We start from the raw sequence: 13057 nt of genomic DNA, 5'->3' as shown, positions 1-13057 counted from the left end.
CAACATTTTCACCATAAAAAAACAAAAGTAACTATTTTAATACCTACGATTTAGAATCAGGGACCGTGGTTTTTTTCGGTAAAAAGAAGATAAGGAAAATAGGACTAAATAAAATATTGCGACGAAATTTCCCGTGATTTTAATTATAATCGTTCGTAAAATTATTGTTAATTTTTCGGAGAATCTGTGCGTATCTTTCAAAAAATACTGATCGAAATTGAAGCATAAAATGTGGTTTGCAACGTTGCAATCGAGGTAAATAAGCTTCATTTCGCGTGGAACGACGAATGTGGCAACGTCGTTCCATGGTCTCTTAATACAGAGGAGATTATGGTGCGCGTCTCAACATAGTCACCCTCCGGCCAAAGTATCACAAGCGGCATGCGACGTTTAAATATTTTCCCGCCACTATATTTCTAAACAGAAAAATATACTGTTGGTCGAATCTGTTCGAAAATTTCACTGAATTTTATCGGCAGAACACAAAAAATTCAGTGAAATTTTCGGACAGCTTCGTTGAACAATTTCTATCTAAAAAAATAAAATTGCGGCAAAAATTTGTAAACAACGCATGGCGCTTGTGATACTTTGGCCAGAATTTTGTATTTTTCCTAGCTTAGGAGTTGGAAAAAAGTCCAGCCAGAAATGTGCATCAACCGACGGCTGATTGAGCGTTCGGTGCGGCAGGACCTGAAGCTTGCAGAGAATTTATCTTGCGTTACTGATTGCTTCAGGACCGTCGAATCGGAGCACTGGTGGACTGATCGTGAGTTCATAAAGAAACAAATCAACGATGAAGCATTTCAAGGAAGCTGACCTAAAGGTCTCGCATAAAATCCTGGGTAAGGCGTTGGCAAAAATCAAGTACACGTTTCCTCGCAAGTTGTTCTTTTTTAAGTATTTGTGTTTTCAAACAACCCTTACAAATATTTGCACTAAAATTTTGTATAGCCAAGCCTGAGGAGTCTCTCACTCTCTTCTTGGAAAATAGGATCGTTGGAGAACGTGAACCACTTATTGAAGCCGCAAGTGAATTTCATGAGGCCTCAAAAAATTGGAAGGCGACTCATAAATTTATGCGACTGCTTCGATGGGAGAGGTGGCGGGAGCTGTGGGTGAAAGACCGCGCAAAACAACAAATAGAAAACCGAACTGCAGCTACTATAGACCTTTCTAATTTTTCTTAAAAAAATGGGAATTACAAAGGATAGAATCTGATCGAATTCAGCAAATTCTCAGACGCATCACTACACTCAAAAAAAAAAAAAAAAAATCTTGTGAATCGGCCTGGTAGATCTCCATATCTCACTGACACAAGAAATTTCTTCATTTTTCAATGTTTAGATGTTATCCTTATGAATGTTGCATTGTCAGTTTTTCTAGTTCTACCAAAAATGCAGACTTTTGTTTAGTCTTCTCTGAGGAGGACATCAATTTAGGGGGTGGGCAATAAAGTCGGAAATAGAAATAATGGGTGAATTGAAAAAAAAAAACTCGAGAGGATAGAATTTACATTTCCATTTTATTAGATTTCTATTAAATCTTATGCTGTACATTACAAATCTGACTATGAACATCCCTCATTTGGATGGATGTTAATACAGTACAAAAGGAAATACCTAAAATAAAATGAAGGAGGAAGAAATAATAAATATTTTCAATAATAATACAAATTATAATTATCAAGTATCACAGGTGATAAATATTTTTGGAGGAACTTATTAGACCTTTTACAGTTATGAGAGCCTATTTCAGCTTGAAGTTCGAGTAGCCAATCTTTCGTTCCCTGATAATTTTGTTTTGAAGGTTCTATCAATTTATCTTTTTTCACAAAATATAATCATATAGGCATTAATGGATCGAAATTAACAGAAAGGAACCATGCAACATTAAATAGAACGAAGAAAAGAGTTCTGAAGTTTCACTCCTCTCGGATAAAACTCCATGTTAGAGGTAAAGTAGAATGCTAGCTTCACATTTGAAATATTTTTTATGAACTTAAAATTTTTGACAGGAGAAAATGTGCGGCTAATGAAGCTCAAAACTGCACCTACCTAACTCATTTTTTTAAAAATGATTCTTAGTTCCTTTGCGTTCAAATCAACTGAGTTGGATGTCTGTTCAAAGAGAAGCTGCATAGCACGAGCCCTCTTAAATATACTTGAGCCAAGATTACTTTTCCTCTTAATGTCACTATTGTGCAAAAAAGTAACTAATAATAGAAACAGATACATATAGGTAATAAATAATTGGACGAACAGAAATCTGAAGGGAAAATAGGAAGGAAAAAGGTATTCACATGGGTCGTCTCACAATTATGAGTACTATTAAAAACATCTCCCACAGTTGGAAGTTCTCTCTATACACAGGTTTTCAAACCTAGTGGGTAGGCATGCCTTAAAGATTACCACGTGCAAAATTAGACCGTAGAAAAGTTAGCGATCTCAAGCTGACAACTATCTAATCATTCGTGTGTTTCTTCAAATAAAGGGTGAGAAAATTGGCATTTCCGTCATTGAAGAGGAATGAAAGTAGTGATTAAAAGATGAAAATATTTGATTAGAACCTGCTGATTGCCCCAATGCCCAAACTAACAAAGAGGAAGAATAGAATTTGTAATTGGTCTTATTATTCAATGAAGAAAAGGAAGTTAAGTATCTACAAAAGAATTTGAATAACTAAAAGGAGAAAATGACATATTTAAAATATTTTTACAGAAAATAAATAGTTACCTATAACAATTGATAGGTAGAAAGTAAACAAAAGTTAACACAAATATTTTTTCTTACAATTTCAACAAAGTTCCATTTAGAAAATTAAAGGAAATAAAAATTCAAAAATACTAATGATACACTAATCAAACTGAAGAAAATAAAATCGAGCTTGCCAAATTTAAGACTGTGGGTACATGGGCCTTAGAGATTTTTTACAACTTCCCCAGAATCACTTCATCAAATTAAGCTTGCAAAAAAACAAAAGCATATTCACCTAATTAGGTAGTTCATCGTCTTTTTTTAATTTTCAGAATGTGTTTAGACGGAATTAAACGAAAGTTAACTGAAAAATGCCTAAAGAAAAGAGTGACTTTGCCTCTCGTTGCAAGTTTATTGGATGATCGTGGTGAAATAGAATACCAGGATTTTTAAATGACATCCAGATTAAAATTAAATCTAGAGGCAAATAAGACTTTTTTTCTTCATATTTGATAACTAAACATGCGAATAGTAAAAAATACAATAGACTGTACTTATTTTTCATTTTTCCGATCAATGCTCACGAAGCACGATTTTTTTACAAGACAGGGAAAAGTATTTAAAAGATAAGAACGAGAAATGAGCGCATGATGAAAAAAAAAGAAAAAAATAGCAGTACAGAACGATGAAAGTTTTGAATCAAATTCAACATGAGTTATAAATATATTTGAACAGAAACCTGGTTGTTTGCCTTTGTCAGTTCCATTTTCGTATCTATTTGCCAGTGTGCGTTTTAAAGCTCAATAAACCATCTATATAGCCGCTGAGTCGAGAAAATGTGTACCAAGACGCATTCTTTGCATTAGCTCGAAACAAAATGGGTTTGCAAAACAGACTAACAACTAGATACCAATCAATTTCATACTCGATTGAAATTCAGCTTGCTCAAATTAAACAAATAGAGATATGTGACACTTACAACTACAGACTGATGAGACCGATTATGATGATGAATACCTATACACAAATATACAAATGCTATATTTTTTTTAGAGATTCTCTTTAAATAGAGAACACGACTCATTCATTTAAAACAGATTGAGGGAATCGGGGTATTTACTTTTCAACAACTCATAAAGAATATTACGACAGCTTACATTGCATATGAACAGCTTTTGAATAATTAATACCTACTACCTAAATAGGTATCAGTAAGTTAAATTATTTCCCCTTGTAATCAGATTTACGTTGGAAGTTGCTTAGTTTCTATGTTGAGTAGAATCAAATGATAACGTAACTTGCAAAAATTGAGGCAATTTTCTTTTGAAAAGGGGCATTTAACAAGGTGATTGCAATAGTCATTAAAACATAATTCTCTGACATGTGCTCATAATTCACCTGCATGAAACATATGTAAATTATTCAACTTGAACGTTGATGTTCGAAGATATTAGAAGAGGAACTCTAATGAGAAAAAAATCCTCCGTCTGACATTGAAGTAATAGGTACTAATGTATCTATAGATCGTTGGAATATGAAATTACGATCAAGACTCCCCTTAGTTGTGGAAGTGTAAAAAAAAAAAGAAGAAAAAGTTTTCCTTTCGATTTTAGAAAAAGATAATTTTGTCCTTCCACTCCTAATTTTTGTCCTGATACTCCTATTAATGAGTAAGTACGGAAAGATGAAATCTGTTGTGACAGGAAATTAAAATCAGATTTTATTATACTGTACTTGTAGATGCTGAAATGAGTATGCATCTTCATAGTTATTCTCACGGTCTTTCTGTTCATAATTTAAGGTATTATCTATTGACGCTTATGTACAATTTCCGAAAATTTAACATAAAGTAAATGATTCCTCTCACAAATAAACATATAATTACCTAGATATTTACAAAAAAAACCTGTCTCCAGAAATTTAATACACAATTGTCAAACACAAAAAAAGCTTTGATAAATCTAGCTGCTTTTTCCTCCTTTTTTTAAAAATTATCTTTGCTACCCCATCATTAAAACCATCTTGGTGAAATGCTTCGAAATCTTGCAAAACATGATAAGCAATTATGCAAAATTTGAAGGGATAGAGTTCATATTTGCTCAATATGATGATTGCCTTACAGATTATCTATACAATTTAATACATTTTTCAAGTTCGAGCGAAAATATGCAACTTTTATAATGTTCCGTACAAAATCTTACCTCCTACATTCATCTGACTTGGTCTTCATAACCAACGAATGTTCTCTTCTCTTTTAAACAAACACTTAAGTAACTCAGAGAAAATCTAAAACTCAGGTTAATAAAGCACCCATAAGGTAATATTAATGTTAAATTCTAAAAAATGCTTTTAAAACTAAGCGGGAATAAGATACCTAGGATCAGCATGTGCATCCTGAAACTTTGGATGAAGCTTGTTCCAAATATTTCAACCGTTCACTTAAACGTGAAAAGTGCTGAGCGATAGGGCATAATGGTACAGTTTCTTCAATTTCTGGGACCTCTAAGTGAGAGAACAAAATCAATGAAATCAAAGTGATGCATTATTGACTGGGGATTGAAAAACGAATTTACCAGTTTTTTTTTTTTTTAAATTGCACGATAAATTTGGTACTTATTTACAAAACTCTTTTTTGACCATTTTATTTAGTTGATTCAACAGGCCTTAGATGTAAGTCCCAATTGAACAACGAAGGCTGCCATCAAGCTGCCAAACCCTCTCCTCGTGGCGGTGGTGGAACATGACCAGGAGGTGGCGGGGAAGGTGGGCAGTCCATTTGATCTTCACTATTTTCATTTGGAGATTTTCTATTAAAATGCAGATCCCACAGTCCAGGTGGGGTTCCTGATAACAAAACAAAAAATCATACTATATTTTACTGTTGCACTACCAATTTTAAACTCCAAAAAGATGATTTGACAAATTCAAGATAGAAGGAGAGAAATATGAAATCTTATAATATTTTTTCCCCCTCAAAATACAACAGCCAACTCAAACATTCCCAAGATATTTTTAGAATACATTGTCTTTTCCCAGACGGAGAGACACGACTCTCTTCTTTGGTTTCACAGATAACTCGAACAATTCAATTTTTTCAGGTACATCACTGAAAAAAAGAATCTAAAATTTGCCGCCAAGAAGTATTTTTTCTTATATCAAGAATTTTGCTGCTTAATATAAACTACTTTTTTGCTTAACCCGAGCATTCTTTTTCTTACATCAAGAAAAATTCAGCTTAAATCAAGGTGAAAAAATTCTTGGGGGCAAATTCAAGAGTCATCATGCTTGAGCCAAGCACCTTCTTTTCAGTGTATGACGGTGCAATTTTCGTCCAACTTTGACTGATTCTTCCGTGGAGTCACAAGAAAAACCAGTGAAACTTTCTGGTAGAAATTCGCAACAGTCTTGGTATAGAAATATAATTTGCAAGAGGAAATTTCGTAAAGCTGGACGTTTTTAAAACGACGATATCTTGCCAAAATTGAAAAATTATAGTATGCTAGAAGTCTGAAAACCATTTTGAATAGGGTATTTTGTGGATTCGCAGGACATTGTGACGAAATGTTGTGAAAAATACAAGTAAAAGAATGAATACTGAGAAAAATCAATAGTAGTCCACCTAAACAAAATCCGCAGCGTGTCTGTCCGTCCATCGAAGCGCATTGACAAGTTCGCCTACAATTTACGGTTTAGGCAACACGAGCTCCCCCGTGGTTGAATGGTGGTATCATCGTAAAATGTCCCGCTCGCCCGGAATACACACAACAAATTTTGCATACCATCAAATAGAAAGATGTAACTTTAACGCCATGGCAGTTCGCCTTCAATGTTTACTATAGGCAACACAATGATCCCAAGTATGATCGAAAGTGCAAACTGATGCTATCAAAATAAAGGATGGTGTAATCTCTGTTTTTTAGGATATCGCTCAACACAATATTTAAGTACTGTGGTACTCACCAAGGTGCTGTAAGGGAGAATGTGCCGGCTTTTCAGATAGAGGCGATGGAGGGGTTTTCATTCCTGAATGTAGGCCACCATATGCTCCAAATCCAAGTAAACCATTAGTTACGTTGCTGCCAACATTCTGAATGACTGATATTTCATTTAACTGTAATTTGGAGACATGAACACCGGAGATTAGAATCAATCACTTTTCTAATAGGACCTACAAAACCGTACCATGAAAATTGAATGAGCAACAAAATAAAATAGGGAAACGATCAATATAAGTGGGTGTGCATGAGTTAGGTAAATCAACTACATTACATGTGTAAAAAGACAAAATCAATTATTTAAGTCGGAACCCTTGTATCTTAGTCTGTGACATTGTTTATACTTCCGTCCCGCTAAACCTGACTAAAAAGGAATCAAAATATTTAGAAAATTTCCATAATTTTTTCCTCTGCGTTTGAGGGAAAAATGCAAAAGCCTGCAAAAGTGGAGGTGGGTGAGAAATTTCTGTAGGCCAGCCGTCAACGAATTTAAGTGCTCAGGCTCATACTCCTATCAGAAGTCGCTTCATTTTTACTAAAAGGGAGCGAATTATTCCAAATGTGTGTCTAAACACAAAAGTAATGTTTTTACTCAAAAGAAAAACTCAATAAATTTTCTGGATTAAGTGCTCAAAATAGTCTACAATATTGTTGGGTGATAAAGTTGAAAGTAGTACCTTTTGCTGCATTCCATTGAGGAATGGTGCCGGAAGGTATGGATAAAAGAGATCAGGACGCCGCTGGAGAAATTCTGGCGAATCCTTGGGCAGGGGAGGTAAATCCAAGGACATTCTCCGTCCACGCCGGGACGCTCCGTTTGTCCACATATGAGTACCCATATGTACCTGATGACATAAAAAATAGTAAAGATAACAATGAAATAATACTTGAGTACTGATTATGATTCCTGTTGAAAATTAGGACGGAAATGGGATGACAATTGACCCTGGCGCGCTGAAGAGAACAAAGTTAGAAAAATGAACGTTCGAACGTTGCCAATTATGCGTTTTCAGTTGAGATACAAAGTTTGAGGGAAAAATGGTAAATGATTAATAAATCGAGCTAAAAGCCAAAGTAAGCAGGCAATATTTCAAACTACCTGTAGATGAGAAATAATATAAAACTTACAAAAAAAATAAAACATTTGTTTTGGCTTTTAGCTCAATTTTTGAATCATTTACCATGTTCCATACTGCTTAGCCAGCCATATTTTGCAAAAAAATGTGTTTAAGGGAAACTTATGGTTTTTTTCTCTTGCATTTTTTAAACTCAAAATTTAATTAAGTGTATTTATAGATTTGGACGGGAAATAAGCATGAATTTGTTTCAAAAATAAATGTTATTAGAAGCAATTTGGCAACCAATGAGTGCGCATAAGGTGCTATTCGCCAGCGTGGTAATATTAAACAAATTGAAATTAATAACACGTACATTACGAGTCGGGCAATCAATAAAACAGAAATAAAGAGAGTAGAATAAAAATTTGTTTGGAACAACCATGAAACAAAATTTATATTTTAATGATGGACAGTGTTGGCTACCTCTTCTGACTCTTAACTTTTTCACCTTATTACAGTATACCTTCGATCAATGCCAGAAGCAAACGGAAGATGGCAAATTTACTTGTTTTCAATTGAAGGGATGAATAAATCTTTCATCCCTTGTTCGTCAAATAAAGCTATGCCAAATAGAGGGCTTACACAATATTCCTCTGCTGATTGGTTTAAAACTGAAAAGCAGTTATAAGAGTAAGAGTTATGTAACATCAATTAGTTATTACATACCTTTAAATTGCCTTTGGTAGTGAAAGCTTTCTGACAAACAGTGCATCGGAAAGGTTTGTCTCCTGTATGCGTGCGCATGTGAATTTGAAGTGCAGATGAGGATGAAAAGTTCTTATTGCAAACATGGCACAAATGTTTTGGTATACCTGAAAAGAGGACGAATTTGATCATGAGAAAGAGCAAAAACATTGCAGCGAAGAAAATGGTACCTGATTCAAACTTTCCAACGACAATTTCTCAGTCAAGTATTAGGCGATTTCACGCACTCGTAAACGCATAACACGAGTGACGAGTTCTTGACAATGAAAAACAAGAAATTAATATTCCTTTTTATTCGACGTATGTTGCGCATAAATATCTCACAATGCTTAAAGATAAAAATCGTAGATAGGGAACTAAACTGAACAGATTAAGTGTTTGAGAAAGCTTGATATAATAATAAAAAATAAAATCGCCTTCATTTATAAACGATACGACAAACGGTACACCACAGTTTCATGTATGGTTAGGAATTGAGAGTGCGACTCACTTCTGTCATGTTAGAAAATCGACATTCTCAGGGTGAAAACCGATTCTATGCACAGAGAGAACAAGATATCTGACATTTACCTAAGCAAATTTTAAGTCTTTTTGGATAAGGCTCGAAGTGACAGTAATCATTCACCTATCACAACACCTTAGTAAAAAAGTACACACTATACAGTCATTATGGTGCTGTTAAACCAAACATTTATAGAGGAAATAATTATTTTTTATCATATGAAGAATGATCCTAAGCTGATTGACAGCATCTAATTTTTTGCTAAACCCAAGCATGTTTTCCTGCTCCCAGAGAAATTCAGCTTGAAGGAAGCTAAAACAAACTCATGACGTCAAATTTAAAAATCATCATGGAAGCAAAGACGATTCTTGGAAGTTGACAGTACTAATCTTTCTCCATTTAAGGCGGAGAAGCTCGCCTCGCCTATAATCGATATATCTAATGACTTTAAATCAACGAACTACACCTCTAGAATGGCTGACCAGTATTAGAGACCCGGAACGTTTTGAAGTTGATATAGGTTAGGTTTACTTGGGCTCACACAGCAGGCTGCCATCTAAACCCATGTCAGACGTGCCCACATTTTTGCCGAATATTGTTGATAGCAATGAAAAGATTGCTGAACAATCGCACCTCGAAAAGGGTTTTCTTTACTCAAAAAATAGGAAACTTTGAAAGAGAAAACCTCAAAAAAATGAAGTTTTACAAAGGTTGAAATTTTCACATGTATCCTTATGGGCAAGATGCAGCAGAAATGGAGATTGAGGTTAGCTATACTTGGGCTCCCACCCCCCTCCTGCCTTCAAAAACCGGCCCATGCGCGTTACGCAGGTTTGCTATCTCGTGGCCATTCTAGAGGTGTAGTTCGTTGCTTTAAATGGAGTATTAACAGTGTTGCCAAATTTCAAGAAATCGCCACTGGACGCAAGCATGAGCCAAGTAGAATCCCTTTATACTGAGAGTCAAGACAATGTGAATCCATTTCTGATTGGTTCCCGTATTTTAAGCCTTCACAGTGTCACAAACGGGAATAAAGATTACAGTTTACCGATTGCAAAGATTACAATCTGGAATGGACCGGGGAATTACGGGTTCGGCCAGGAACAAACGGAATGAGGGAAGGAACGAAGAAAGGAATTCGAGAATGGGCCGATCAAAGATTACGAAAAACGTTCAATTTGTGTAATCTTTATTCCCGTTTGTGACTCCATGAGGGATGTGTGTCTTGACTCTCAGTATAAAGGGACTCTAGAGCCAAGGATTTATTTTTTGAGAATGTGATTCTTACTTGGTTGTCGCTTGGGGTGCGGGGCACCGGCAGGGTCCTCGGGGGGCGAGCGCTTGATGGCGGCGAGGGGTTGCTGCGGGGGCGGCGGCGGTGGCGGGGGCGGCGGGGTGGGCTCCATCTTGAGGGGCGCCGGCGGGGCGGGCGTCGGGGGCTCCACGGAGACGGGGTGCTCCCGCTCGCTCCGGCTCGTGTTCATGCTCTCCGTCGAGGCGTTGGAGGTCTCGTCGTGCAGCGAGGAGGTCGTCGAGAGTGGCGTCTTCGGATCGTAGTGGCCGTGGTTGTTCGGCGCCCCCACGTCGCGGATCTTGTGCGTCAGCATATGCTGCTTCATGTTTCCCTGCAACAGGTGCAGATGGACAGTTAGTGGCCTGCAGATGCAGAGATCCCCTAATCTCAGAGACAAGAGACCCTCCACTGGCCTCCTAGCGACAGGTGGAAGATTTTACTTTCGGGGATTCAACAGTTCCTTATGGACAATTATTAGGGAGCAACAGTCATCACCTCAATTTCGGCTGTTGACCTACCTACATGGTCAATGATGAGCTTCGGGTGACGTCATGAGCCAAACGAGTTTCGTAAACTTCGGCCATTTTCGACTTGTTTGCAAAACGAAACTGCCAACACGTTGTTAAACATCAACCATGTAGGTAAGTCAACAGTAGAATGCTGAAGTCCCGAAAGTAAAAGCAACGCCGGAAGGTTCATACGGCGTTTTCCCTTGGCACGGCAGAATGGTTAGCGGTAAGCAGAAGAGAACCAAGCCACATCAGCTATTGCTAAATTTAATTGGGCAATTTAATTTTTTACATGGAACGATTGCGCGAATTTTTCGGCAAATTTCAGTGAATTTTCTGCTTGCTGCGAAGCAGGATCCTCTCAAAGGAATCCGCATAATCGTTCTCTTGTAAGAAATTAAATTGCCCAGTTGAATTTGGCACTATCTGATGTGGCTTGGTTCCTTCCTGCTGAACAAGGTCCAGTTAGTGCCCTGCACATGCAGAAATCGCCTAGTCTGAGGACACATTAGTGGCCTTCAGCCCCATGTATCCAAATCCAATTACATTCTTTCATTATTGAGAAAAAGTTGATTAGGATACGAATAGGAGGATTCAAATCGAACCAGCGATACGAATCGTTTTATTGGGTGCTTCAAACTTAGATTTTACCATTTCGTACAAATGAATCAGTGAGAGCGAAAACACACCAACTCGGTACCTCAAAAATGCTCAAATTTCATGTATGAGAGTCAGTTTTCAAAAGGGTCATTGAAGTTAACGCATCTGTTCCAACTTGACCCTTTAAAGTGTCTTAAAGTACAACTTGTCTTTCGGTACCAAAGATCTTTTTCTTCCACTAACCTTTTTAACTACTGTGTAGTTTTGCGTGTGTCTTGATTATTTTCATTTTTTCGAGTTTGTGTGTTTTCGTTCTCACTGATTCAATTTTTAACAGGGGAAAATTTAACACGGCTCGGGGAAGGATTCAGAGGGAGAAGAAAGAGAACGATGGCATTAAAATTTAGTTGCCCCGCGATAAATTACGAACGTTTCCTGTGGAAACACCGGATTATAAAAATGAGCTCTGGGTAGAACAATAGAGTCGCGTAGCTAACGAGGCTCCGTATGGAGATCCAGAAGAAAGGAAAATATAATCGTCATTACTTGAACTTGATCCAGAATTAGAATGCTACCAGCGGCGAGCGGGTGGGAGGCAGGGGATTATTAGTCTCGCGTGCCCCCCCCCCCCCCCCTCAATCTTTCTCTCGCCGGGATTTTTTTCCCATTTATTGTAAATTTTCGGTTTATTAATCACCGTGTTCTTTGTTACACGCATTCATTTGTAAGTTGGTTTAAGTTCTTTTCGGCTGTGCTTGTGTGCGAGTTGTGACCCGAGCCGGATTGCCCGATTTCCCGGTAGCATTTGCCAACTTTTGGGAGGAGGTGAATATTTCGCCCGGCATAACGTCTTCGTAACGTTGCCATCGCGTTATTTTTAAAAATAACTTCGTGATAAGGTTCTCGCACCCGTTTTGCCAGGCGGGAATTAATGATGCGCGAGTTAAAACTCGTAAGCTCCGTGCCTCAGAATGATGTCAATCCCTTCATACTTTCATTTTCAACTATATTGAATGAATCTGAACGATTCGGCAATATCACCGCAATCTTGCACGCATGTTCACAATATTGGCAAGTCTACTGCACAGGGCCCCTTGTGACTGATGATGGTTAAATTGTTTTTCAGGCACTGATAGTAGTCCTCGTTTCTGGAGAAATCAGATTTTGTCAGAGACATAGCATTTACCTCAAATTACCTACCCACGTAAGAAATTACATTGACTAGTCTTCCAAAGAAAAAACACTGAATGACAGGAAGTCTGCAACGTCGCAAACGAAGATACGTGTTTTTGCACTTCGGCCATCGATATTTAAAATGCCACTAAAGAAAAATGCATTGGCGGATCCAGCAATTTGGCAACACTGGATTTCCTCCATTTAAACCTACGGATATATATATCGATTCTTGGAGGGGCCAGGTGCTCCGTCAAGAATCGATTATTTAGCATAGGTTTAAATGGAGGAAATTCGGTGTTGCCAAATTTCTGGATCCGCCACTGGAAACATGATGAATCGGAGCCTAAAAATTTGGAATCCTTGTCAATTCAAAATGCAGCATTCAAGCAAAGATGTGTTTTCTCGGAACTCAATTTCGGCAGTTAAGCACAATACGATGCGTGGACGACTTCAAACTCAAAAACT

At 37.3% G+C, this 13057-nt stretch overlaps 1 protein-coding gene across 4 annotated transcripts in view; it reads right to left on the bottom strand.

Moving 5' to 3' along the window:
• Positions 1-1503: 1503 nt before the first annotated feature.
• LOC140224221 (sal-like protein 3) overlaps positions 1504-13057 on the bottom strand; it is a 207660-nt gene continuing 196106 nt past the window's right edge. For 3 of the 4 annotated variants that reach the window (XM_072297951.1, XM_072297958.1, XM_072297953.1), the window contains 5 exons: positions 10302-10638; positions 8473-8618; positions 7366-7533; positions 6654-6804; positions 1504-5537 (listed from right to left, as the gene is read on the bottom strand). In XM_072297951.1, the coding sequence (XP_072154052.1) occupies positions 5395-5537; positions 6654-6804; positions 7366-7533; positions 8473-8618; positions 10302-10638 (945 nt within the window). In that variant the 3' untranslated portion in view covers positions 1504-5394. The remainder of the gene's footprint in view (positions 5538-6653; positions 6805-7365; positions 7534-8472; positions 8619-10301; positions 10639-13057) is intronic. The other variant, XM_072297955.1, reaches the window with a different exon arrangement.

This window comes from Bemisia tabaci, chromosome 1 (genome assembly GCF_918797505.1).
Source record: "Bemisia tabaci chromosome 1, PGI_BMITA_v3".
NCBI classification, from domain to species: domain Eukaryota; kingdom Metazoa; phylum Arthropoda; class Insecta; order Hemiptera; family Aleyrodidae; genus Bemisia; species Bemisia tabaci.
This window is presented reverse-complemented; position numbering and strand designations above follow the sequence as displayed.